At 45.7% G+C, this 27,656-nt stretch overlaps 1 protein-coding gene across 2 annotated transcripts in view; it reads left to right on the top strand.

Annotated features, from left to right (window-relative positions):
* The first annotated feature begins 15,624 nt into the window (after positions 1-15,624).
* The window catches only part of CD74 (CD74 molecule), a 30,865-nt gene continuing 18,833 nt past the window's right edge, over positions 15,625-27,656 (top strand). Inside the window, exons 1-2 of one of the 2 annotated variants that reach the window (XR_004537452.1) lie at positions 15,625-15,943; positions 23,800-23,978. Coding sequence is in view for 1 of the 2 variants with exons in the window: in XM_033926935.1 (XP_033782826.1) it covers positions 15,861-15,943; positions 23,800-23,978 (262 nt within the window). In the remaining variant the exon portion in view is untranslated. The remainder of the gene's footprint in view (positions 15,944-23,799; positions 23,979-27,656) is intronic. The other variant, XM_033926935.1, reaches the window with a different exon arrangement.

A 27,656-nucleotide genomic window follows, 5' to 3' on the forward strand; every position in this document is an offset into this window, starting at 1 on the left:
TTCTTGGCTCATTGTGTGTTTTTAATAATGGGAGGACCTGGCACAGCTCTCGCCTTTTAACCAAAGCATATGAAACTCGCACTGCTCACCTTGTTTTACAGTATAGCAATATTTTTTAATTCAAAGCCGACGCCACGGCTCCTCTCTCGATCCCTGTCTGGTGCGGTTCGAGAGAGGAGCTGTGGCTGCGGCTTTGAGTTAAAAAATGGCGAGGAGAGTCTCCGCCGCTGTCACGGCCTGCTCTGAGGGGAGGGGGGGGGAAGTCCGCTGTATTTTCTGCCTCCAGTGACGTAGTGAGCATGCATGCGCACTCTTGCCGGCACATCCCGACAGATCAGATCTCAGGGAACACACAGCGAGAGTGCGCATGCGCGCTTAGCGTTTAATTATTATAGATATGCAGAGTTCTATTCAATAGTTGTGCAGCTTTTTCTTTTTTACATTTATAGAGCTTTCAAGCAAGCCCTAATGAATTAATGTCCAGCTATATAGCTCTTAATTTGGAGTAAGGCTGTTATCAATACTGAACCTTCCATTGAAAGTTGCTATAGGACAATTTCATTCCAAGTTTGAGAAATGTTCTGTGATTCTAATCTAATCAGGGAGATGCGATGCAATTTTGCATTATTGGTTAGATAATCAAACATCACTGCTGAAGTTCTTTTCATTATCCGATTCATCTTGCACCTGAGAAGAAATACAATTTATTATAATCACTAGACAAAAATTAAAGAATCCAATTTGAGGGGTCTTGACAGCTGAAATTCAGATTTTATGTGGAATCTTTTTTTTTTTTTTTTAACTGAAATAAAGTGGTGCACAGGGAAACGTACTACAGCTTCTTACAATCCATACTCGTGAACCACTTGCAGAAGGGTGTCCATTTATTTATTTAATTAGTTTTCTATCCCGTTCTCCCCAAAGAGCTTAGAACGGGTTACAGGTTGACATACATAATATACAGTTAATAGCTTACAATTTGCCATATAGTAAAAGTTTTTTTGATACAAAGTTTTACCCTAATTTGACACACAGAGGGGCGTAATAAAAAAAAAACAAAAAACGTCTAAGTCCCCTTTTGGCCTAGGCCCTAAACGCTGAAAGTAGAAGCAGGGAAAATGTCCATTCTCAAAAAAAAACGTCCAAAAAGAGATGACCTGCCTCTACGTTCAGCTGTTTAACACCCAGACCACCACAACGTCTACCCTTAACACATATAATCAATTAAAAAAAAGCCTAAGTCCCAAATGCCCAACACAAGAGCTTTTAGGCAAAGGAGGATCCAGTCCTTTGCCTAAAAGCTGGATTCTGTGTCTGCCGAAAAGTACACTGGTTACGGAATCCACATACCCCTCCCCCCAGCAACGATCGTGGCAGGAGAGATGCATTAATATTATAGCATGTTGCTAATTAGCAAGATACACAGATTGAGCCATACTGGTGATGGTAAACTGCAATCTAGGAATATGAAATCAAGTTGTGGTTGTTTCTAGTCTGCAGAGCTTTAGGAGCTTTTAAAATATTTTGTGACATACATATGGAACATTTTAAGACTAATTCCACAGTTAATATCCAATTATTACAGATGCTCTGTTTTAGAAAAAGGCTAAATAAACCATACAGTTACACTCCAGCTTCAATTGATGTTATATAGGTTGTCATCCTGTATGTTAAAGTGACCTACACTTCCCCCTCGTCATTCGCGGGGGATACAGGCAGAGCCGGACCGCGAATGCCGAAAAACCGCGATTATCCGGCTCTGACCCACCCCCACCTCCCTGCCGCCTTCCCGGCCTTACCTGGTGGTGTAGAGGGTTTTCGGGGCAGGAGTGATCTTCCTACGCTCCTGCCCCGTGCAGATCGCCATCAGGAAATGGCTGTAGGGAGTTCCCGACGTAGTCTCGAGAGACTACGGGAACTCCCAGCAGCCATTTCCTCATGGCGATCTGCACGGGGCAGGAGCGTAGGAAGATCGCTCCTGCCCCGAAAACCCTCTAGACCACCAGGTAAGGCCGGGAAGGCGGCAGGGAGGAAAAAAGACTGTTTTTTAAATTTTCCCCCTCACCAGAAAAAAATCGCGATTATATGAAACCGCGAGTGCAGGAACCGCGAATGGGGAGGGGGAAGTGTATTTCCATAAATTCATTATCTTTACCAGACCACTCAGATAATTGCTACAAAATAGCCCCTGCCAGAAATTGGAGACAGAGAAAAGGCCAAGAGGCAAACTACAATAAGACTGATGCCTCAGAACCCCTAGACTGATATTGGCGCAGCTGAAGAACAGTTAAACCAATGGTGGCAAAGGGGTGCCTGTTCAAGGCTCTCTGACAATAGTCCTTTAGTGGGGCTACTTTACTTTTTCGAAGGTTACATTAGTCATGGCAGTTGTTTTGTGCAAAGGAGTGCTAGCTAGTCCATCTCTTTATGGATGATTGGTTTATCAGAGCCAAGTTTTATAAGGAAAGTGTAAATTGCCACAATTTGGGTTGTACAAGGAGAACCTGGGTTGGGTGATCAGTGTAGCAAAGAACCATCTGACAAAGAGTTTACAATTCTGTCTTTATGTGGTGCATCTCCACAGATGGGTGGAGCTGGAGTCTCTGTTTTGGGTACTGGTAACTATGGATGCAGTTCTCCACAGCTGGAGACCTGGGCAATATGGCTCATGCTTCAGGTCAGGGTGCTACAGGGCCTCTTGGGCAATATGGCTGTGGCATATATGAAAAGCAGGGAGGAATCGGAAGTTCTCTGTTGACACGAGGCACACTTCAGTGGGTAGAAATGCATTTAATGGCCCTGCTGGCAGCCCACATAGTAGGGGTTGCAAACAACAGGTTGAATTTTTTAAGTTGCCATATATTAGATCTATGAAAGTGGGAACTCTCCAACAAATTCTTTGCCCTGGAAGTGAACAGGTGGAAGAGGCTATTGGTAGATCTAATGGCCTGTCAATACCAAAGCTCAAATTTTCTTCATCAGAAAGAGTGGAGATAGCAGTCCTGTAACTGGTATGACCAAAGGAGATGCTTCTGTATGTTTTTCTGTTTTGGCCACGCATAGGCAAGCTAATGCAATGATCGCTGAACTATTTGGCCAATATAATCCTCAACACTCCAGACTGCCCTTGAAGACCTTGGTATGATAACCGTTTTGAGAGTCAGACTCCAGTAGAGGGGATACTTGGCTACTGTGATTTCTGCCCTCATGCAGGCCACAATGTCTAGCTTATATGTGGGGTTTTCAAACCTTCAAGATATGATGTAAGGTGATTCCAGTGTTGCCCATAAAGGTTTCTCCATCTTTTCTTCAAAGGGGCTTAGACTGGCGTTTGTCACCCAATTCTCTCAAAGTTCAGATGGTGTCCACAGCAATGTGGAGCAGTTTCTTGGAGGATTAGGTCACATGGGATGTCCATTTTGAGTGTTAGTCTCGATACAGGATCTGAATCTAGTCCTGTTGGTGTTAGCTTCTGCCCCTTATGAGCTGCTACAGTGGTGTTGAAGGATTTGACTCTGAAAACAGTGTTCTTAGTATCCATTTGTGCAGCAAGAAGGATGTCTTAATTGAAGGCTCTATCTTGTATGGATTTGTTTTTGTTCTCAAGAAAACTGATATCTGACTGTTTCCCTCCTCCTTACCAAAGGTGATTTCGCTCTTCCATCTGACCAAGATGATTAAATTTGCTGACATTTGATAGACGGGAGATCGTTGTTGCCCCTTTCTGACAGCAGCATTTCTATATGAGGAAGAAACTTCTGTATAGTGCATGATAATGTCTTCTCGGTACTAAGAATTAAGCTGAGAGTGTTTTGACAGATGTCTGGTACCACTGTCTCCTGGTCAACCTGATTGTTGAAAAAAAATGCTTGGAACCCTAAAGTAGAGTTGCTTGAAAGGGTTTGGATGCACAAGGAGTCTGAGGCACCAGTCTTATAGCAGTAGTTTGGCATTTTTTGTGAATGTACCTGTTGGAAGAGACCATTATATATAGAAGTATCCTCGAGTGAAGCTAATAACTTGATTCACCAAATAATGCAACACTTATCACAGCTCGTGTTATTCAATTCTGTCTTTCACCTGTACTCTTGTAACATACTTCAATAAATAAACTTCATCGTGTATTTACAGATTAAAGATATATTCAAAATCTTCTATTCTTCAAAAGATCTCAGGGCTACACTTGAATTCTCTATTTCATGTAAAATTCAAGTTTATAGTAGCAAGCCTCCTTATTGGTCTGACTTAATCATGCAGCTTATGAGATTAGTATTATGCCAATGGCACTTATCTTAGCAGCAGAGAGGGACTCCAATGTGAATTTGTGTTTCGCTATTAAAGAAGAAACTAGTCAGAGAGAAAGTAGGAAATGTTTTCTCTGGAGAAATTGAAGGGACTTCCCATACATATAGGCAATTCCCTTCTGAAATTAAAATTCGAAGCCATCATCTTCCTCATTTTTTTGTTAAATTAGGTTAATAGTGCAGTGTCGTATGGTAGTGGCCCAGACTCTGAACTAATGCTTTTTGCATCTGTCAAACTGAGGGTGAAAAAAAAATGTCTGTCATGAGTGCCCTCTGCAATATAATAGGAAAATTCATAAGGTGGGATAGGGAAAATGAGTCAGGGCATGAAGGCAGCCTTCAAGTAAACCTCTTACACCTCACACTGGCTGGAAAAGGAAAATACAGTATCTAATATAATAAAACGGTAAGCCGCGCATGCGCACTTCCTATGCATGCGTCCGTTTTCCGTGAGCTGTAGCTAGGAAGTGCGCATGCGCGGCTTACGGTCTGCCCTGCTCCCTGTTGAAAGACGCAGCGGTGCCTCTCACAATCCCCGCCTGCGTTCCCTCCCTCCCTTCCTGTAACTTGCACGTCATTCCCTTGCGCACCGTACTCTCTCCGCTCTCTCTCTTCCTACCCCCCCCCCTGAGGCGGATGTCCACCGCGGCGGCCCGAGTAGGATGTCGACCGCAGCGGCTGCAGGCCGCGGCAGCCAAACCCGGAAAGCATTACAAACAGGCAATGAATTTGTGAGAGGGGTCATGAGGGTGAGGGGTGAGATTGGGTAATTGGGAGACTGTTGCATATTATGTTACACTGCATGCATTGTTATCAAAACTTAATGAAAATGATGTATTCCTTTAAAAATGGTAACAAACTGTTGAGGTCATTCTCAGAGTGGAAAAGTACAGACTCCTCTCAACCAGTGTTTTCCCTCAAGTCACTTCCAGTTAGAAACATAGAAATAGACGGCAGATAAGGGTCCACGGCCCATCTAGTCTGCCCACCTTAATGTCCCTCCCCTACCTTTGCCCTGTGAAGAGATCCCATGTGCCGATCCCATTTGGCCTTAAAATCAGGCACGCTGCTGGCCTCAATCACCTGTAGTGGAAGACTATTCCAGCGATCAACCACTCTTTCAGTGAAAAATAATTTCCTGGTGTCACCTCGTAGTTTCCCGCCCCTGATTTTCAACGGATGCCCTCTTGTTGTCGTGGGACCCTTGAAAAAGAAGATATCTTCCTCCGCCTCGATGCGGCCCGTAAGATACTTGAACATCTCGATCATGTCCCCCCTCTCTCTGCGCTCCTCGAGCGAGTATAGCTGTTCCTCAGAATAATTCTGTCTGCACAGGGGAACTGGTAATGGCATCTACATAGACTACATACACACAGATCATAAGTGCATAAATGAACTGCTGAGGTCCTTTTCCAAGCAGTCAAAGTCAGACTGCAAATGACAAGACGTTTGAGCCATTGGGTTTTAGTACTTAAAATGCAAGTGCTTTTTTCTAGCATAATCCTGGGGCTCTGGACAAATCGTTTCCTTCTTTATGGCTAGAAAATTATTTAAATAAGTTTCCCCCAAGGATAAATTCATGATGTTGGTCTTCACAGCCGCTAGAATGTGTCTAGCAGCATATTGGTATAAACTGGAAGTGCCTGCCATACAGAAGGCGGAAGATACCCAGGGATGCATCTGTGAATGAGATAGATTATAGACTTAACCGCGCTGAAAACAAACAAAATGAAGCAATATCACTAAATAGAAACATGACGGCAGATGAGTAGGGGCAGAAAAGGGGTTGATGGACAGGGGAAGAGATGCTGATGAACAGGGAGGGGGGTCAGAAAAATGAAGATAGGCCTACTGCTGGACAGGGGGAGTAGGAAGGAGGTGATGATGGACAGGGGGAGGTAAAACAAAGGGAGAAGGGCTTCTGCTGGATAAGGTGAGCAGTGATGGGGTGGTGGAGGACACAGGGGAGGTAAAAGGAAGGGAGAATGGACAGGGGGAGCAGGCAAGGGGTGATAGTGGACAGCCAAGGAAAAAAAAAAAAGACAGACAGAAATACAGAAAGCGGCTAAGGAGAGAAAAAAAAATAAAGACAGACACACACACATATATTCTAGCACCCTTTAATGTAACGGGCTATAAGACTAGTGTAATATTCTGACAAAAAAAACATAATAAGTTCAATGGACCAGGCAGGCAGCCAGCCATGTGAAGGAGGGAAACGGAATGAAAAGAAAAAGGTAACGTGCAGGGAGAAGCTGGGCCTGCCTGCGGGAAATGCAATAAGGGAAGGGGGAGGGGCCAAAAGGAGCAGGCCACATCGTGGTAAGAGTAGGGAAGGGGGTGGGGGGAAATGCTGCTGCTGCACAGGGAAGTGGAGGGGGAGGGAAATGCTGTTGCAGCTGCACAGGGAAATGCAGGGAAAGAATGACAGACAGATAGCAGGAGGGAGGGAGACAGAAAGAAAGGAGGAAAGACACAGGGGCAGAGAGAGGGACAGAAAGACAGAGAAAGGGGGCCAGGGAGAGACAGACAGTGGAAGGGAGAGAGACAGACAGACATATATTCTAGCACCCGTTAATGTAACGGGCTTAATGACTAGTCTTCAATAATTGCTTTTAGAAGAACTGTTAGATCCTCATAAAATCCTTAAGTTAATAGCTACAAATTTTATATATTTTTTAAGATTACTGCGACTATATGGCTAAAACTGAACTGCTTATCTTTCTGCCTAAACCCCCTCCCCCCTCTCGCCGCTCTCTATTTCTGTGGATAACGCTATCCTCCTCCCTGTCTCGTTGGCTCGCAACTTTGGGGTGATCTTTGACTCCTCTCCTTCTCTGCTCAGATCCAACAGACCACCAAATCCTGTCGCTTCCTCCTCTATAATATTACCAAAATCCGTCCTCTTCTCTTTAAACACACTACCCAAACCCTTGTCCACACTCATCACCTCGCACTTAGACTATTGCAACGTACTTCTCTTGGGCCTCCTGCGCGCCCATCTTGCTTCTTCTATCCATTCAAAATGCTGCTGCTGTGTGACTCATAGTCCATGAAAGCCGCTATTCTCACATTACCCCCATCACTTCATTGGCTCCCCGTCCATTTCCAAGTACAGTTTAAATTCCTCTTGCTGACTTACAAGTGCATTCGCTCTGAAGCCCCCAGATATCTCTCCTTGCTTATCTCCCCCTATGCTCCCCCCCATCCCGTGATCTCCACTCGTCGGGCAAGCACCTCTTATCTGTACCCCTTTCTTCCACTGCCAACTGCAGACTCCGTCCCTTTCTTGCTGTGCCTGGAACAGGCTTCCTGAATCAATATGTTGTGCTCCGTCCCTGGCAGTGTTCAAATCCAAGCTAAAAGCCCACTCTTTAAAAACTGCTTTCAACTCTTAATTCCCACTCACTGCTGTCAGATACCTATACCCACTATAATCTCCCCAACCCTGAAATGTCCTATCTAAATTAGATTGTAAACTCCTCTGAGCAGGGACTGTCTATTGTGTGTTAGAATATAGAGCGCTGGGTACGCCTTTCAGCACTATAGAACTAATAACCAAAGGTACTTGAACAAACTAGGGAATGGGCGACGAGATGGCAGATGAAGTTCAACGTTGAGAAATGTAAAGTATTGCATGTGGGAAACAGAAACCCGAGATACAACTATACAATGGGAGGGATGTTATTAAATGAGAGTACCCAAGAAAGGGACTTGGGGGTAATGGTGGACATGACAATGAAACCGACGGCACAGTGCGCAGCGGCCGCTAAGAAGGCAAATAGAATGCTAAGTATAATCAAGAAGGGTATTACAACCAGGACGAAGGATCACGTGACGCTATGCTCAGGAGCAGACGGTGATTCGCGTCTCTCCTGCCGCCTACCTGGAATCGCCCGACTTTAGCTGACTCTTCGCCCCCGTCAGACCGCTGTTTCCCTGCTGGGGGCTAATTGGAGACGGCGCCGGTGTTGTGGAGTGCGAGCGGGGCTGTATGGCGGCAAAATCAATCAGACCGCACAGAGAACGCGCCCGGCTCGCTGAAGAAAAAATGGCGGCGGTCACCAGCCCAGCGGGGCCTTCAGCTTCTCCGTCGTGGGTGGCGGAGATCACCACGGAGGTAACGGCGGCTTTGGAGTCCGTGCTGGAGAAGCGGCTCAAGCCGCTCGATGACAAGCTGGAGCGGCTGCAGGGGAAGCTGGATGGTGTAGGCAGAGACCTGGAGCAGTTCCAGAGCAGGGTCGGCGAGGTGGAAGACCGCGTGGGTGGAGTGGAACAAGCACAGAGCCAGCAGTTGCAGCGCCTGGAGGCTCTGGAGCTCAAGGTGGATGAGCTGGAAAACCGGGCCAGAAGAAATAACCTTCGCTTTGTGGGGCTCCCAGAGTCTTTGGGGGAGTCAGACTTGCAATCCTTCATGGAGCGCTGGATCCCAGAGTCCTTGGGGCTCTCGACTGCGCTGGGTCGCTTCCGGGTGGAGAGGGCCCACAGGATTGGAACTCGGCGGGACGCGGAAGCCAGACCCCGAGTGGTTATCATCCGAGTGCTCAACTTTGCTTACAAGTCCGCGATCCTGCAGGCGCTGAGAGGAGGTCGTCAGCTGACTTATGAGAACCGTAAAGTATTGTGCTTTCAGGACTATTCTCCCCAGGTGGCTCAGCGGCGTCGGGGCTTCAGCTCCGTTTGTTCAGCCTTATTCACTCGTCGGATCCGGTTTGCTCTACTGTATCCTGCTCGACTCCGTGTCTCCCAGGGGGGCTCGGTTCGCTTCTTTGAGTCCCCATCGGCAGCCCGGGATTACTTGGCCCAATTGGATGGCGGTGGTGGCCTTCCGTCATCTACTGCCCCGTGACCAACTGCTCGGAAGACGCGGCTGCTTGTTGGCGGGCAGTGACATTTGAACCTGGGGAGCCTTGATGATATTGGCTTTTTCCCCCCTCCGCTTTTTCATCAATTTTCTGTGGGGCCCTCTGCCCCCCGCTTGGAGTCTTGGAGGGGAGTTTGCGGAGCTCTGGGAGTGCCCTGCTTCCTCAGCGGTCCTCTGGTGGGCAGGCTGCTGCTTTTGCCCTGTTCCCCGGGTTGCCTTCGTCTGCCTTTGTTCTTGGTTGGGATCTTTTTTTGGACTTTGTTGGGGGGCTCGGGAGACACGGGGGGGCTGAGTTTTTGGGAGTTTGGTTGTGGGGGTCGGGGGGTAGTGGAGTGTGGGGAGTGCAAGGGGAGTTAGAGTGCTGAGTGTTTATGAGGGGGTGGTTGGGTCCTTGGGGGGGAAGGTTTGTGTGGGCTGGACATGTGGTGGCCTCTTCCCAGATTATGGGTGGGGGGGACCCTGAGGCGGGTGGGGTTGGGTTGTTGCTCTTTGAGGGTATAGATGGGGGGGATTTGCTCTTGGTATCGGGGGTAGGTTGCTTCATGGGGGCTTTTAGTGGGGGTGGTCCAGGTAGGCTGGCGTCTTCATGTGATGGGTCCTCTTTGGAGGATCGCACTGGGGGGGTTTTTGGGGGGTGGGGGTTTGGGGGGCGGTGGGGGGGGAGGTTGGGGTGCGGGGGCTGGAGGGGGGGGGGGGTTTGATTCGGAGCAGGGGGATGTCGGTTTTTCTTTTGATCCGGAGTGGCTTGGGGGAGGTTGGTTTGGTGGGACACCGCAGTGCTCAGGAGCCCGCTTGCTGGGACGGTGCTCTGGAGTGCCCATGGAATTTTTTCACCTTTGTTTGGTGTTTTTGTTTTCTGTGTTTCCATGGTTCGAGTGGTGACCTGGAATGTTGGGGGGGTCACGTCCCCGGTGAAGCGTACTAAAATTCTTCAAGCTTTACAACGCCTCAAGGCTGATATTGTATTGCTACAGGAGACACACCTTACTGCGGCGGAGCATGCTAAACTCCGGCGGGGTTGGGTGGCTGTGTGCAAGGCGGCGGCTGGCTCCAGCCGGAAATGCGGGGTGGCTATTTTGGTTCGTAAGGGGGTTGCTGCTAGTCTGGACTCTGTGGGGGCTGACTCTGAGGGCCGATATATCTTTTGTAGGGCTCAGATCGCGGGGTCTGTGGTTCTTTTGGGTAGTGTTTATGCTCCTAACACGTATGATCGGAGATTTTATAGGCGTTTACAGGCGATCCTTGCGCCCCATCAGGGTGTGCCGATGTTGTTGGGAGGGGATTTTAACTCGGTTTGGGACCCCTCTCTGGATAGATCATCTGCGGTCCCTAATCGCCGGGCTCAGGACGGCAGGGGGCTCCCCTCCTTCTGTCAGCTGTTGGAGTTGGAGGATGTTTGGAGGATTTTGCACCCGACTGAGAAAGATTTTACTCATATGTCACGGGCGCATTCCACGCAGTCACGTATTGACTACTTGCTTCTTTCGCGGGCTGTTTTTTCTCAGGTGGAGCGAGCGGAGATTGGTCCCTACGCGATTTCAGATCACGCTTGGGTGTGGCTGGAGTGGAGGCCCCCGGGGCAGTCCTCGCAGTCCCGTCAATGGAGATATCCTCTTTGGCTCGGCCAAGATCCCAAATTCTATGATTCGTTGGTGGCGCGCTGGAAAGATTATTGCTATCATAATGATCAGCACCGGGAGGACCCTGTTCTTTTTTGGGAAACCGCTAAGGCGGTTCTTCGTGGGCATATTATTAGTTATGTTTCGCAAGCCAAAAAGACTCGGGATCGGGAAATTCTTCGTTTGTCCCGGTTGTTGGGGAATCGTCGTCGAGCGTATGGACGTCAGCCCACTGATGTCAACCGGCGGGCCTTGTTGGAGGTGCAGGTCGCTCTGAATGAGAAACTTCACCAGCGGGCAGCTAAGAGCCTGGCCTATTACAAATATCGTCTTTATGCTTATGGTAACAAATGTGGCCGCCTATTAGCTCGTTTGATTTCTCACAGGGAGAGTAGACAGAAAATAGTAGCCCTTACCTCTTCGGATTCCAGGCCTATTACAGCGGATGCGGACATTTGTCAGGCTTTTCGGGACTACTATGCTGAGTTGTATGCAGAGCCTTCGACTCAAGGTCTCCCGGGGGAGCTGTATTTGGATTCTTTGGATTTACCTGGTTTGGACCCGGCCCATTTGGAAACGCTGAATGCCCCATTGTCGGAAGAGGAGGTGGATTCGGTTATTCGTCGGAGCCCGACCTTGAAGGCGCCGGGCCCTGACGGTTTTCGGGCAGAATTTTATAAGTTGTTGCGGGAAGAAATTGTCGCGCCGCTTACGGCTATGTTCAATGTCATGGTGGATGCGGAGGCTATGCCGGCTTATCTTAACTTGGCTCACGTTATAGTTCTGCCTAAGCCGGGACGTGACCCCACTAGGGTGGAATCCTATCGCCCTATTTCTCTGCTCAACTGCGAAGTGAAGATCTTGGCTAAGGTTCTGGCCAATCGGTTGGCTTGTGTTCTTCCTGCGCTTCTTCATGAGGCTCAGGTTGGGTTTGTGCGGGGCCGTTCGGTCGAGAAGAACTTGAGACGCATTCTAGCCTCTTTGGAGTTGTGTGCGCGCCGCCAACTGCCGTCGCTTATGGTCAGCTTTGATGCAGAAAAAGCTTTTGACCGGGTTCGTTGGGATTTTTTATTTGCCACCTTGGCCAAGTATGGGTTTGCGGGCCGTTTTGTTTCGGCGTTGAGGGCCTTGTATGCTTCTCCAACAGCGGCCCTTCTGGTGAACGGTTGCAGTTCTTCGTTGTTTGCTATCTCCCGTGGAACGAGACAGGGCTGTCCTTTGTCCCCGCTTTTGTTTATTCTCACTTTAGATCCTTTGCTACGCGCGATTCATTCGACTCCTGAGGTGCAGGGGGTTTCTTTTGGTTCCATTTGCTTTAAGGTGGCGGCTTTTGCAGATGATCTTTTTGTTCATCTTACGGACCCGCAGCGTTCGTTGCCGGCGTTATTGGAAACGATTCAGGAGTATGGGGACTTTGCGGGTCTTCGTTTGAACTTGGGGAAGTCGGAGGCTTTGCCCACTTCGTCTATCTTGCGGACTAACTGGGGGGCTTCCTTTCCGCTGCGTTGGGCGACGGACTCCTTTTGTTATCTAGGGGTTCGGCTCACAGCTTCACTTGGTCGTCTTTATTCTTTGAATGTCGGGGCGCTTTTGGATCGCACGTCGCAGCAGTTGGATCGATGGAAAGATTTCCCCCTTTCTTTGTTGGGGCGTGTGGCGGTGATTCGTATGGTCATTTTTCCCCAGTGGCTTTACGTACTCAGGATTCTCCCACTGCGTCTTCTCAAGAAGGACTTGAGGAGCCTGAGACGGGTTTTGGCTAGGTTTTGTTGGCGTGGGAGGAAACCTCGGTTGCGTTATGATCTTTTGGTGGGGGGGTGGCAGCAGGGAGGTCTTGGTATTCCGAATTTTGGTTTATATAATTTAGCATGTCTTTTGCGGCATCTTAAGGATTGGTTGTTTGGGGATTCTCAATATACCCCCACCTCGCTTGAGACTATTTTATACGCCCCGTATTCTCTCCTTGCCTTGCTTCACCTGCCGGGGGGGGCCTTGCCACGGGAGGTTCGGGGTTCAATTCTTTTGGCTTCCATGCGTGGGGCGTGGGAGGGTCTGGTTCGGCGCCTGGGGGGGGACCCGCGGGTGACTGCGCTGTTGCCCCTGATGGGCAATCCAGATTTTGTACCGGGCTCGGACAATTCGAATTTCCGTCGTTGGAAAATGTTGGGATTTTATTTGGTAGAACATCTGCTGACCGTCGATGGGGACCTGAGCACTTTAGCGGATTTGAGGGAGCGGTTGGGGCACTGCTGGGGGGACACTTTCGCTTACTGTCAAGTTAAACATTATATTCTCACGCTTTCCCGGACTGCCCTTCGGCACCCATTGGGGGCTCGTATTAGGGATTTGTATGCCCAGGTGGAGCCTTTTCAGACTTCAGTGTCCGCTTTATATCGGGCTTTGCTTCCTTTTGAGGCTCCTAGGCATTGTTCGGGGGTTCGGGATAGTTGGGCCTCAGAGCTCCATTTAGACCTTGGTACTTGGGAGGTTTCCCGGAATCTGACAGGTTTGCCGCGTTTAATTCAAGGAGCTGTGTTGCAGGAATGTTATGCTCGCATTTTGTATAGAGGGTATATCACCCAAGCTCAATTATTTAAATTTGGGGGTGTTGCTTCTCCCCTGTGTTTTAAATGTGGTCGAGATCCGAACACGTTTGCGCATGCATTGTGGACTTGTTGGTGTACGCAGGCTTTTTGGGCTGAGGTTGTCTCCTATTTGAACTTGCTTTTGGAGTCGTCAGTGGAGGGCACGGTTGAGCAGGTGGTACTGGATCTACCGGGAGCTTTTCGTTCCTTGCTTCCGGGGGCTCGATGGCTGTGTCGTAAGGTGTGTCTCCTGGCCCGGCGTTGTATCATGCAGCAGTGGACTTCCTCGAGTCCTCCGTCTTTTTGGCATTTGAGGGCTCTTCTCCATGAGTTGGTTCTTTGTGAGGCCCGGGAGGTGGGGGTTTCCCTTAAGCGTCGGCGGAGCTTTTTGCTGATCTGGGACCCATATGTCAACTCCTTGTCTCCTAGGGGGCGTGGCCTGCTCCTGAACACCTTGACTTGAAGCGGCTTTCTCCTGGCCAGCTCTGGATCTCGACGTCTCTCTGCTCTGGGGTTTGGGGGGGGGGGTTTGTGGGGGGGAGGGGGTTGTAGAGGGCTGGAGGGGCTCTGCTTAGAGGGAGGGGGATGCCTAGTTGGGTTTGTCGCCCTAGGGTCATCAGAGTTCAGACCCTGGGGGGGGGGGGAATTGGGTTTGTGCTTTTCTATGTCCGGTGTTCCACTCCCTTAGGGGGGTCGGGGGGGGTGTTGATGGGGGGTAGGTTTGGGGGGAGGCGGGACCTTGAGATGGTGGGAGATTTTTTGGGTTGGTGTTTGTGACATGCTTTGGTATGATTGTCTTGGTGTATGCAGCCGATGTATCTTTTTCTCTGAGCTGGCGTTTGTTGTTGCTGTATTCACTAATGCGTGCCTTATATTTTTTCATGTTAATAAAAAATTGTTACAACCTACAACCAGGACGAAAGAAGTTATCCTGCCGTTGTATCGGGAGATGGTGCATCCGCATCTGGAATACTGCGTCCAATATTGGTCACCGTACCTTAAGAAGGATATGGCGTTACTAGAGAGGGTTCAGAGGTGAGTGACACGTTTGATAAAAGTGATGGAAAACCTTTCATACGCTGAGAGATTGGAAAAACTGGGTCTCTTTTCCCTGGAGAAGAGGAGACTTAGAGGGGATATGATAGAGACTTACAAGATCATGAAGGGCATAGAGAGAGTAGAGAGGGACAGAAAGAGAGAGAAAGAGAAAGATTGGAGAAACTGGGACTCTTTTCCCTTGAGAAGAGGAGACTTAGAGGGGATATGATAGAGACTTACAAGATCATGAAGGGCATAGAGAGAGTAGAGAGGGACAGAAAGAGAGAGAGAAAGGGAGACAGAGAGAAATAGAGAGAGAGATAGAAAGAAAGAGAGAGAGAAAGAGAAAGATTGGAGAAACTGGGACTCTTTTCCCTGGAGAAGAGGAGATTTAGAGGGGATATGATAGAGACTTACAAGATCATGAAGGGCATAGAGAGAGTAGAGAGGGACAGATTCTTCAAATTTTCAAAAAATAAAAGAACAAGAGGGCATTCGGAAAAGCTGAAAGGGGACAGATTCAAAACGAATGCTAGGAAGTTCTTCTTTACCCAACGTGTGGTGGACACCTGGAATGCTGGGGTTTAAGAAAGGATTGGACAATTTCCTACTAGAAAAGGGGATAGAAGGGTATTAAGAGGATTACTGCACAGGTCCTGGACCTGTTGGGCCGCCGTGTGAGCGGACTGCTGGGCACGATGGACCTCAGGTCTGACACAGCAGAGGCATTGCTTATGTTCTTAGTAGTATAATCACAAAAGTAAAATAAAAGTTTCTTGATCATATGTTTCTTTAGTTATAAGTTACACTATTATTAGTAAGACTTCACCAAAAGGAAAGATTTATAAGCAAGAGTTTATCTTATGCAAAATTGTCATTTCTTTAATAAAGACATTACATTTTTTTTTTCTGAGGCCCTCCAAATCCAAAATGTGGCCTTGCAAAGGGTTTGAGACCATTGATCTAGATCTATTAATCGGTTTGATTTCCAGAGTACCCCAAGAATATAAAGCCCTTTGGTTCTGGCTATCAGTATAAAGGCTCGCATGGCAACAACTGACACACTCAGCCTCACCAATGGGAATTTTCTTCCAGCAGAATTGATTTGAGAATAATTCAAGACGCTTGGTGTTGAGATCATTTTCAACACGTTCTGGACCGTACCTAACGCTAGCGCCCCATCGCTGATAAATCCTGCACGGAAACAAGTGACGCGGTGAGGCTGGCCAATAGGAATTTTCATTTCCTCGCTCGGCCAAGGGCTTCTCGCAAATCTACTGGCTCCCGGGGAGAGCGGGGCGCGTCTATTGTCTGTGGGGTATTTCCAACTTCTGCGTCTAGTTGGCTTTCAGTTCCCACTGGGGCGATTCATTTGGGAGAAACTCGTAAGAGTCTTCTTTTAGTATCAACTCCTGGAGCGTGAGTTCAGCTCGGTGGAAGCAGCAGCACAATGGCAGAGGACAGGCAAGACTTACTGCCCAACCAGGGTATTCCCTCGGAGACCGTCCTTGGCTTGGGCGCAGGACAGCAAAGGTAATATGACTGAGATGGGGGGGGGGGGGTTAAAATGAACAGTGAGCAGGGGTCCCCAAAGGTCCCTCCTTGAGGGCGAAATCCAGTCGGGTTTTCAGGATTTCCTCAATGAATATGCATGAGATCGATGTGCATGCACTGCTTTCAATGCATATTCATTGGGGAAATCCTGAAAACCCGACTGGATTCGGCCCTCGAGGAGGGACTTTGGGGATCCCTGGGCTGGAGAACACGGACCCCCCACATATCCCTAATGCAAAAGTGTTCTTAGTAGATAGATTGCAATGTATGCAGCTAGAACCAGCACTCAGGCATTGTGATCAGGTGCAGTTTCAACAGTTTGCAAAATCCTTTTTTTTTTTTTTTTTTAGTGTTTCCCCTTACTTCGGATTTCAGTGCTTTCTAATTTCTCTTTTGCCCAGCGGGGAGTGTGTGGCGCAGTGGTTAAGCAGGGGTGTCAAAGTCCTTCCTCGAGGGCCGGAATCCAGTCGGGTTTTCAGGATTTCCCCAATGAATATGCATTGAAAGCAGTGCATGCAAATAGATCTCATGCAGATTCATTGGGGAAATCCTGAAAACCCGACTGGATTCTGGCCCTCGAGGACCGACTTTGACACCTGTGGGTTAAAGCTACAACCCTGAAGTAATTGCTCCATGTGACCCCAGGTGCATTAGGTAGAATGTGAGCCCACCAGGACAGATAGAAAAACAACAACCCACGTTTGAGTACCTGAATGTAAACCACTTAGACCAGGGGTCTCAAAGTCCCTCCTTGAGGGCCGCAATCCAGTGGGGTTTTCAGGATTTCCCCAATGAATGTGCATGAGATCTATGTGCATGCACTGCTTTCAATGCATATTCATTGGGGAAATCCTGAAAACCTGACTGGATTGCGGCCCTCAAGGAGAGACTTTGAGATCCCTGGCTTAGACCAGTGGTTCCCAACCCTGTCCTGGAGGAACACCAGGCCAATTGGGTTTTCAAGCTAGCCCTAATGAATATGCATGAAGCAAATTTGCATGCCTATCACTTCCATCATATGCAAATCTCTCTCATGCATATTCATTAGGGCTAGCCTGAAAACCCGATTGGCCTGGTGTTCCTCCAGAACAGGGTTGGGAATCACTGGCTTAGACCAGTGGTTCCCAACCCTGTCCTGGAGGAACACCAGGCCAATCGGGTTTTCAGGCTAGCCCTAATGAATATGCATGAAGCAAATTTGCATGCCTATCACTTCCATCATATGCAAATCTCTCATGCATATTCATTAGGGCTAGCCTGAAAACCCGATTGGCCTGGTGTTCCTCCAGTACAGGGTTGGGAATCACTGGCTTAGACTATAAGTGGTATATAAATACTAAAATAAATAAGTACTCCCTTTATGGCAGGGGTAGGCAATTCCGGTCCTCGAGAGCCGAGCCAGGTCAGGTTTTCAGGATCTCCACCATGAATTTGTATGAGATGGATTTGCATGCACTGCCTCCTTGAGATGCAAATCTATCTCATGCATATTTATTGTGGATATCCTGAAAACCTGACCTGGCTCTGGCTCTCGAGAACCGGAATTGCCTACCCCTGCTTTAGTGCAATAGCTTAAGTGTTGGAAAGAGCAGATTCCAATGGAGCTGCTGAGATAAGGGAAAATCCTCCCTACTGTGGACAGAGGGGAGTTGAATGGAGGCAATAAGGAAGGGGAGGGGCTCAATGTGGGGTACAAGAAGGTATGAGTGCAGACATACTTTTTTCTTAAATGTATGCATTTGGGTGGGAGGGGGTTGTGGGGAGGGGGAGTGGAAGGTCAGATTTCCCAGATGAGAGATCTAATCAGGGGTTCTGAAAAGAATCTGATGCTCTGATACCCCAGTTGGTGCAACACTGCAGTGTACATTGCCTGATCCCATTACAAAACACATGTCTATGGGAAATGTGTTAAACCTTTTACAAGTTCTAAGTATGTTCCAGTTTGTAAAGTGACAAGATACAAAATGATCTGGTTGGTGATCAGCATTCGCTTATAAGCGATTTAATCTGAAGGGCTTTATGAAAAGCAGCAAAAAAACAAACAAACCCAAGCGCCAATCAGAAAATAATACACGAGGCAGTTATTTGTGGTACAATATTATATGTTAAACCCCTTATAAATCAATATAAAAGTCGTCTTTTCCTTATAATGACTGGGATAGCCATCCAGATGATCACCCAAAATTTTTCATTCTGGTGGGCAAGTCTTTGCTCTAGTTATTGATTTGGAAGAATAAATGCTGAAAATTTAGGACATGGCAATATATTTAAATTAATATGGGGCCCATTGGCATCTTATGTTACCTCATTGTAATTGTTTGTTGACTGTGGAATATCCAGAGCAGGGAGGGGGGAGGGATTCTTTATGTCATAAATTGATTTTTGAATATTTATAATTGGGATGGGTGTGAAGATATCATTATTCAGAATAGATAAGATAATATATGTTTGTGTTATATGGAATGATAATTGTTTGGGTGGGTGGGGGGGAATGGATGATTATGAACATGAATGTGCTTTTATTGTATTACTATGAGATTGCATTGGTTGTATTGCACTGTTGTAGTTTTGAAAATTAATAAAGAATATATAAAAAAAGAAAATAATACATGTATGACATCATGTTGCTTGGCAAAACTCAGTAATATTTTTCAATTTGATTTATTTTTTTGTTGTAATAACAAAACTTAACCCTGGAAAAATTCTATATAGCTTTATTTTAATAAATTGTGAATTGTCTTGCTACACAATCACAATTTTACTTAATATATTTTTTTCTTACTCAATACAGTACTTGTATTGCCATACTTTTAAAGTGTCTGCAGTCTTTTATTTATGTAATTTATTTGCCTGTAGCAACACATCAAAGTTATTTTGTGAACTTTTCCAGCTGATCTATGAATAAAAGTGGGAAAAATAGTTTAAAAACCTGACAGCCAGCCAAGGAAATATTCTTTTATTGTTCCTTTGTGGTCTTTTTTTTTGGTTCTTTAACTTCTTCCCCCCTTTTTTTGTTGCTTGTTTGTAGTAGTTTTTTATAGGGCTATATAGGGTAAAAATTATATTTTGCTTCCTTTGGGTTTTTGTTTTCATTTTATTTATTTATTAAATACTTATAACCCGTTAATCCACAATTTCTAAGTGGGTAACAAAAATCTAACATACATAAATAAAACATGCTAGAAGCGCAAAAAGTACTCACAAATTCATAAAACAAACCCCTCCCCCTTAACAATCAACAAAAACAGTCAACAACAAAACACACAAAATGCCTTAAAACTAACAACTCAAAAGAAAATCTGTTCTCAATCTGCTTGCAGCTGACCTTATTTGACAAAACAACCTTCATTTTATCATGTGCTGAAGCAACATATGGGGCTCATTTTCAAAGCACTTATCCCCCTTTTACAAAATTGTAGTGCGGTTTTTAGCGGTAACAGCTCCGACGCTCAGGAATTCTATGAGTGTCTGAGCTGTTATCGCCCTGGCTGGCGCTAAAAGCCGCACCCGCACTACATTTTTGTAAAAAGGGTGTTTAATGAATAAAAATAAAGAAATTCCAACAGAAAATTGTTTTTTTTTTTTTTATTTAATAGATATTTTGACTCTTAGAGGCCAAAAACCTCCTTCCTCAAGGCAGGACTGTATGAGCAAATGATGATGATATAAGAATATTGTACTGTATATGTCATGTATATCAATATTGCCATTTGCTTATTTGACCTGATGAAGGCAGAATCTATTAGGTTGGTCCAAGAAAAATGTATAACTTAATGTATATAGGCTTTATTTGTTTCTACAGATGTTGTATTTGTTCATTTTAAATATGTATTACTGTAGCATGTATGGGAAAAAGGAGCTACTTAGCAAAGGTATTTTGTTGGGTGTAGAAGTCCAGACATGCTGCTAACTGATAACTTGACCTATTTAGGTCTGGATGCTCTAAACCAAGGGTGTCCAACTTGCGGCCCAAGGGCCGCATGTGGCCCCGTGAAGTATTTTGTGTGGCCCCGGTCGAAGGCGATGCAGTGTTTACTGTCTTGCTGGCTCCCTCCTCTGTCTTGCTGCAGCATTTGCGCATTTGTGCGGCCCCAGAAACATTTTTTTTCAGCCAATGTGGCCCAGGGAAGCCAAAAGGTTGGACACCCCTGCTCTAAACTCACCGTGCCTGTAATGATCAATGCGAAACCAGTTTGAAACAGTTTAGCATCAAAGTAACTTACTGATTGATGCACATAATGGCGGGATTTTCTATAAGTTTGTTGCAGCCTCTGACTCTGCTATGCAAATGAGGTATAACGAAGTCATTAGTACTAAAACTAATGTAGGTCGTTAATATTAAAACGAACACTCTGACTGATGCCCTAACATCGCTTTGCGATTCACAAAATTACTGACAGGTCTGGAAGTGCCAGTAAGTGTCTACCTTTATTGAAATAACATCATCATATAGGAGGAGGATCATATATGCATGTGTTAAAGGTGCGTTTTATGCATGCCCCTCTTGCCTCAGACACCTGCTAGGCCACTAGACCTCTTCCCCCCCCCCCCCCATGAAGATCGACAGGAGGGATGCCCACTCCCTCCTGCCTCAGTCACCAGGACCTCCCATGCCCCCGACCTCCCTCCCCCCCTTGTACCTTATTCAAAAAACAGCAGGAGGGATGCCCATACCCTCCTGCCTCAGTCACCCGGATTCCCCCACACCCCTGACCTGTCGGTCACTTTTCCAATGACTGATAGGATGGAATTATGTCCGACTACCGCAAAAACGAATTTGCATGCAAAATTGTTTCAACGTTGATCGCCATTTTCAAATTAGACAATTTATTGGCACTGCAGCAACCCACAGGATTTTAACAAGTGATTTTAGAGCACCCCGCCCTTAGTAATCTCAGTAGAGAGGACTAGGATGGGACAGAGAGTATGTAGACTAAAATGAATGGGTGACGGACATGCTGGAAAAAGCAACAGGCATTGTTTTGAGTCCCAGTTTAAGCAATGGTAAAGCTCTTATACTCTCATTCCTGGCCTGGAAACACCCTGTTCTATTTACCATAGGCAGAAAATATGTGCAGCCCAGCATTCTAGTTTTAATAGGACTATTGATCGATGACATCATTAGTTGCTGGGTAGGACTGTCTAGTGTCTAAGCTGTTCTCTAAATATCTTACTGTCCCTGTGGTGTTACAGTGGCTTTAGAAGTGGTTTTTCTTTAAGTTCTTGTTTACAGCTCAGAGCTATAGCTATTGCACATGTTTATAACACGATGCAAGATGTAAAAGGGATCCATTTCTGTTTCTATTTTGTGCCAAACAACAAACCCAGGATCTTCAAATTCAGCTCTCTTTCAAATCTGTTTGACGGAGTTTATAAAACAACATTTCCACCATCACTTAAAAAAAAAACCAACAACAACAAAAACAAACAAAAAAAATAACATTTATAATTGTACCCTTCACAGAGTAGAGGAAGGCAAATCTTTGTTCAGATATGCTGCCCCACTCGCCCATTCATCTCTACCTCACTCCTCTCCCACCATCATGTCCAATAATTCTCTCTCCCTCCCTATTCCCAACAATTCTTCTTTCTTCAGCTCCTCATGTGTACCATCTCTCTATCCCTCTCTCTCAGACACCCAATTCACCCTTTCTATTCTCTCCATCAACCCCTCCATTCTTCCATCCTATGGCTCATGCTCTCCTCCCTCCATTCTGTGTCCCAAGTTCATGCTCCCTCCCTCCTTCCTTCCATCCTTTGTCCAAAGTTTATGTTCCTTCCTTCCTGAGTCCCAATGCACCCCTCTCCCTCCCTCTCGTGTCCCAACACACCCCTCTCTCTCCCTTCCTTCATTCTGTGCCCTAAGTATGTGCATCCCTCCGGCAGGTGTTCACCTTCTGGCCAGCTCCCTTCTCCTTCCAGCCACAGTGGTTTCTCTGCACAAATCCACCGGCTGCAGCTCCTATGTGCATCCCGCGGCTGAGCTGGAAGTCTTCCCTTTGAGGAAGCTCCTCCCAAGTTGGAGAGAAGACTTCCAGCTCAGCTGCAGGATGTGCTTAAGAGCCACTGCCCACGACTTTTGGCTGGAAGGAGGAGGGAGCTGGCCAGAAGATAAACACCCACCTGAGGGAGGCATGTACTTGGGGCACAGAATGAAGGGAGAGAGGGGCCTGTTGGGACTCAGAAGGAAGGGAGAGGGGCCCGTTGGGACATCAAAGGTAGAACAGAACCCCTGTTCGCAAGTACGAGTCTGATGTAAGTCAGATGTTTGTAAAACGGGGACTGCCTGTGCTCAATGAGTATGTATGAACTTGATTATATGCAGATATCTTTCATGCATATTTTGTTGTGGTTATCCTGAAAACCTGAATGGGAAATGCTGGTCTAGAATAGCTTAGAATAGGATGGGTAAGAGTGATCCCTAATCATTCCTGTTTAGTGCTGGCTCCAGGTTCAAAATGGTAGCTGTGATTTCTAGTAGTCTAGTGCTACCACTAGGGGTTCAGGACCCTGCAAATCTGCCTGCCAGCCATGGAAATTGGCAAATGGATTTTGGAAATCCTGATCACACTAGCCATTTCTTGCATCACAAGCCAGGCTGGGTGCTAGGCGCGATGCAACAGAAAAGCAAGAGATCACAATATAGATAAAAACAAAGCACAGACGGATCAATAGTCAAATGGTGTGTTTTTAAAACACCAGTGACGGCATTTGGTAAATACACCCCATATAGTCAGCTTTGCTATCTGGGTAGTGAGTGGCGCTGAATGTACATATTCCATGGTGATTTCACTCTCGCTAGTTGGACTGCAGGTGATTTTCATCCATTGTCAGGGTAGCTATGCAGTTGGCAAAAAAAAAAAAAAAAGAGAGAGACTGTCCTAAATCTGTTTTGAGCATTATTCAACTACAGTTGTATTATGATGTGGCTAGTCAACATCAAAATAAAAATAAGTACAGTACCTTATGAGAAGTCAAATCTCCAGTTGAATATTTTACTTTCCCTTTAACTGTGCTGTTGTGTGAAAGCACATTGGGAAGCTTTAACCCTTTCAGGACCATAAGGATCGTAGGCCAATTTTTGTGGTTTTGATGACATTTTTATGGTAAAAAGGGCTTGCAGATGCCAAAAAATTGATTTTTTTTGTGAAATATTATTTTTTTAAAAAAATCACACTTCTGGCTTATGGACAGTGTGGCAAGTGAATCTTCTCGTCCATCTGGCAACGACGCTAATGAATGAATGTCGGAACCAGTTTGTTTACATAAAGGCAGTATCATATGGAATCCGTACATATCAAATTTAGAACTGTAGACTATCCCAATCAAAATTTATAGGATTTTAAAGTTATGGGACAAATATGTCCCTTGGTCCTGAAAGGGTTAACCAAAGCTTAGTGCACACTAACAGAATTAATGCACGCTAAATACTAAAAAGCCCGTAGGTATATAATGGACATTTTTTAACCCTCCATTGCCTCAGGTACAAATTTACCCCCCCACCCCTCTTTTTACAAAACTATAGTGCGGTTATAGCGCCGGCCGCAGTGGTAACGGCTCCAACGCTCGTAGGAATTCTATGACCGTCGGAACTGTTACTGCCATGGCTGGCGCTAAAACTGGCGATACAGTTTTATTAAAAAAATGGGGGGAGGGTAGTTTGTGAGCCTCTTTTACTAACGTGTTAGCCCATTTAGCGCTCGCTAATTGATTTAGCGCGCCTTAGTGAAAGGACCCCCATTTTGAGCTGTTTGCCTACGAATTGGTCTGGAAGTGTATTTCTTCAGCATGACGTTGATCTCTCCTTTTTTTTTTGTTTCTTGTGTCTTCCACAGGGGTTCGTGGAAACGGGGAGCGCTGTACTCCGGCATTTCAATCTTTGTGGCTCTGCTGATAGCTGGACAGGCGGTCACGGTGTACTTTCTGACACAGCAGCAGGGTCAGATCAACAAACTAAGTCTGGTGTCGAAGCAGCTGCAACTGGAGTCATTGCAAAGGAAGCTGCCAAATGGGCGTTAGTGTCTTTTTTTTTTTTTTGAGTCTCCCTTTTCCATCTTCTACTCTTTAAATATCGTTGTGTTCTTGAAACACATGTCTGTGGGAGCCTGAATGGTGAAGGATGCTAGGGTTCTGATTAAAAGGCAGCATCTACTGAAGCCATTTTCCACAAATACAACTAATTTTATTTATTTCTTTAATTCATTTTCTGTCCCGTTTCTCCCAAAGTGCTCAGAATGGGTTACAGGCTAACATACATAATATACAATTCACAGGTTACAATTTAACATAGTTAGAGTACAAGTTTTTTGTATTTTTTTTCTTTATTGATTTTCTAAACTTCAAAAGTGCAATACACAAATATTGGGCTGAAGGGGTCAACAGGCACGAGGGGGCATTCGGAGAAACTGAAGGGAGATAGGTTCAGAACAAATGCAAGGAAGTTTTTCTTCACCCAAAGGGTCGTGGACAGTTGGAATGCGCTACCGGAGGAAGTGATCAGGCAGAGTACGGTACAGGGATTCAAACAGGGATTGGACGGATTCCTGAGGGATAGGGGGATCGTGAGAGAGGTGCTGGGATGTAACACAGGTATAGAAAGCAAACCAAGTAATAAGTATAGAAATCCAACCAGGTCGTGCATGTGCAAGACCAGAGGGTTAGGACTTCGATGGGAAGATAAGACTCAATGGGAAACCAAGGTGGCAAGGGGGCCCCTTCTGGTGACTCAGACAGGCCGTGACCTGTTCGGGCCGCCGCGGGAGCGGACTGCTGGGCAAGATGGACCTGTGGTCTGACCCAGCGGAGGCACTGCTTATGTTCTTATGTTATGTTCTTATATCATATCATATAATAAGTTAATAAAAGCACATTCAACTTACAAATATGCATAACCAACCATTTTCTACCCCCCCCCCACCCAATGATTATTCAATAAAACAGAAACATAGACTATCCCAATAACCTTACCCTATTCAGATTAAAAATATCCTCCCACCCCAGATGGACATACTCAAAAGTCAAATTAGGACAGAAATAGCCCCTCCCCCCCCAACCTTTCCTGGGTCTGTACGAAAATAAACCAAAACTGACTCAAAATCAAAGACCTACTAGAGTGAGGTAATATATGATGTCAACGGCCCCCAAACCAGCTTAAATAAATTACTGTGCCCCAAACTATCGGCATTCATTTTTTCATATCTATAGCTGGAGCACAAATTTGCCCACCAGAAAGGAAAGTTTTTCGATACAAGTTTTTTATCCTAACTTGAGGCACACTAGGGATCTAATACCAATGTATATAATACACAATTTACAGATTGAATTTGCCATAGTTGCAGTTCAAGATGTTTCAATACAAGTTTTAGTCTAACGTGACATATACCGAGGATCTAGTACTAATATACATTTCTTTTGATCCATCGGTCGTGGGGGGAGAGTTAGTTGAAGAGAGATGTTTTTTATTGCTTTCCTAAAGTTGAGGAGTCCTTCAAGAGATCTGATTCCAGTGGCTCGGTATGAAGCGGGAGTAAGAACGTTGTTTGCAGTTGAAGGGCACGACCAGGGGGCATTTTGAGGCGTATTTTCATCTTGCGCAACTTTTTCGAAAAGGAAAATGTTGCTTTGCGCAATTGAGGCGCTCAAATATTTTACAAAATTTTGTATCTTATGAGTAGTAAAAGTTTTTTTTTTGTTTGTTTGTTTCGCATCTTCGATTAATTATTACTCAAAGGTGGCAGAATTTTTATAGAAAAATTTTTGTGTAGATTATCCCCGCAGGAGTGATAGTGTACTAGCAGAGGGAGGCTACTCGTATGTAAGGGTGTTCTTGGGGGCAGATGAGTCATGCATACTCTCTGGAGTGATAACTCTTAAGACTCAAGCTTTCTGTGCCTATTGTTTTGACAGAATGGCAGGAGAAAATTATGTGGCTCTGCTTGTTCGTGTGTCTGGTAGATGTAGAATGATGAGAGAGAACATCTTGCAAAGTGTAGGTCCTGTTTCACTTATCAGCCTTCATTAAAGAAGGGAAAAGATGACTCGCAGGGATGATTAGTAGTTTATGCCCAGATGCGTGGAATGGGGAGGGGTTGGTAGGGGCAGCTAACAGCTTTCAGGACCTCCTAAGAAAACGAAATCCTAAGGTTTTTTTTTGTCTCTTGGAGATTCTTCAGTTATCTTTTTGTAAGGGAAACAGCTGTGGAAAGGACCCTCAGACTGAGACTGTAGCTACTGTTCTATGCATCAGTGCTTTCCACCTACACAGTCGAGCCCCCTAGGGAAGCTGCATTTTTGATTTGCTTAGTGACTGTAAACATAAGATCCTTGGCTTCACTTTGGGTAGACGCTCTGCTGACTTTTCTAGATGAAGCTCTGTGTCACAATTGGTTGAGAGCGGCCTGCAGATGTTAGCCATAATGCATCCAGGGTTTTGTTAAGCGGTGCTTAAGGTACTGAGGGGACACAGTAAAAGAGCTACTGATGCATTTGGTCTAGAATAGAGAATGAGACGGGGACAAATTTTTCCCTGTCCCCGCAGAAACTCAATTTTCCTATCCCGTCCCCACAAGTTTTGTCACTTTTCCTGTCCCATCCCTGTAAGCGCCGACTTAACCGCACAAGCCTCAGACACTTATGATTTTAAAGTGTTTGAGGCTGGTGCAGATGAGGACGGAGCTTAGGCATTGGTGGAATGAGGCATTATGACATCACAATCTGAGCTCTAGAATGTTGCTATTTAGGATTTTAAAGGGTTTGAGGCTTGTGCAGATGAGGACGGAGCTTAGGCATTGGTGGAATGAGGCATTATGACATCACAATCTGAGCTCTAGAATGTTGCTACTTAAGGATTTTAAAGGGTTTGAGGCTTATGCAGATGAGGACGGAGCTTTCAGGAATTGAGCAGGGGCAGGAAAAGAATTTGCCGGGATGGGGAAAAATTTGTCCCCATGTCATTCTCTAATCTAGAGCAGGTGTGTCCAACCTCAAACCTTGCCCAGTCAGTTTTTCAGGATTTCCCCAATGAATAAGCACAAAATCTATTTGTATATACGAGTAACAGAATCAATACGTGCAAATAGATCTCGTGCATATTCACTGGGGAGATTCTGAAAAGCTGACAGGATCAAGGTTGGACACCTCTGGTCTAAAGTATACTATGTTTATGGACCTATACTGAGAAAAAAAAATACTGTAACTTTTTTTTTATTTTCAGTTGCTGCTTTTCAGTTTTCCTTGAAAAATCTTTCTATGCTTTAAATTGAATGACCTAGGGGATTCTAGTTTTTTATTTCAATTGAAAATAGTCCATACAGTTTGCTGAATTGTTGGGGAAAAAAATAACAGAAGAGATGGGAATGGGTTTGGATTAAGTGTGAAAATGTTGTTGCTTGAATTTTACTCACTAGGCACACAGTCACTTAAGGGGTATTCTGTAACGTCACACTTAGTTTCTAGGAGTGCCCCTGACCCCTGCCATGGTCACACCCTTTTTGATTTGCACGCTATAAAAATTAGGCACATATTTTATAGAATTGGGTGCAGGGCAGATCTGTGTGTAAACCCAAAAGAGTGTCAATTAACACCAATTATTAACTTAATAGCTTACTAACTAATTGGTTGTACGCAGATAGTGATCCATGCCCAAATTGGCTTGCTGATTTTTGGGCGAGCTGTTATTCTTATATTCTTGTAC

This window comes from Geotrypetes seraphini, chromosome 18, assembly GCF_902459505.1.
Source record: "Geotrypetes seraphini chromosome 18, aGeoSer1.1, whole genome shotgun sequence".
Classification (NCBI taxonomy): domain Eukaryota; kingdom Metazoa; phylum Chordata; class Amphibia; order Gymnophiona; family Dermophiidae; genus Geotrypetes; species Geotrypetes seraphini.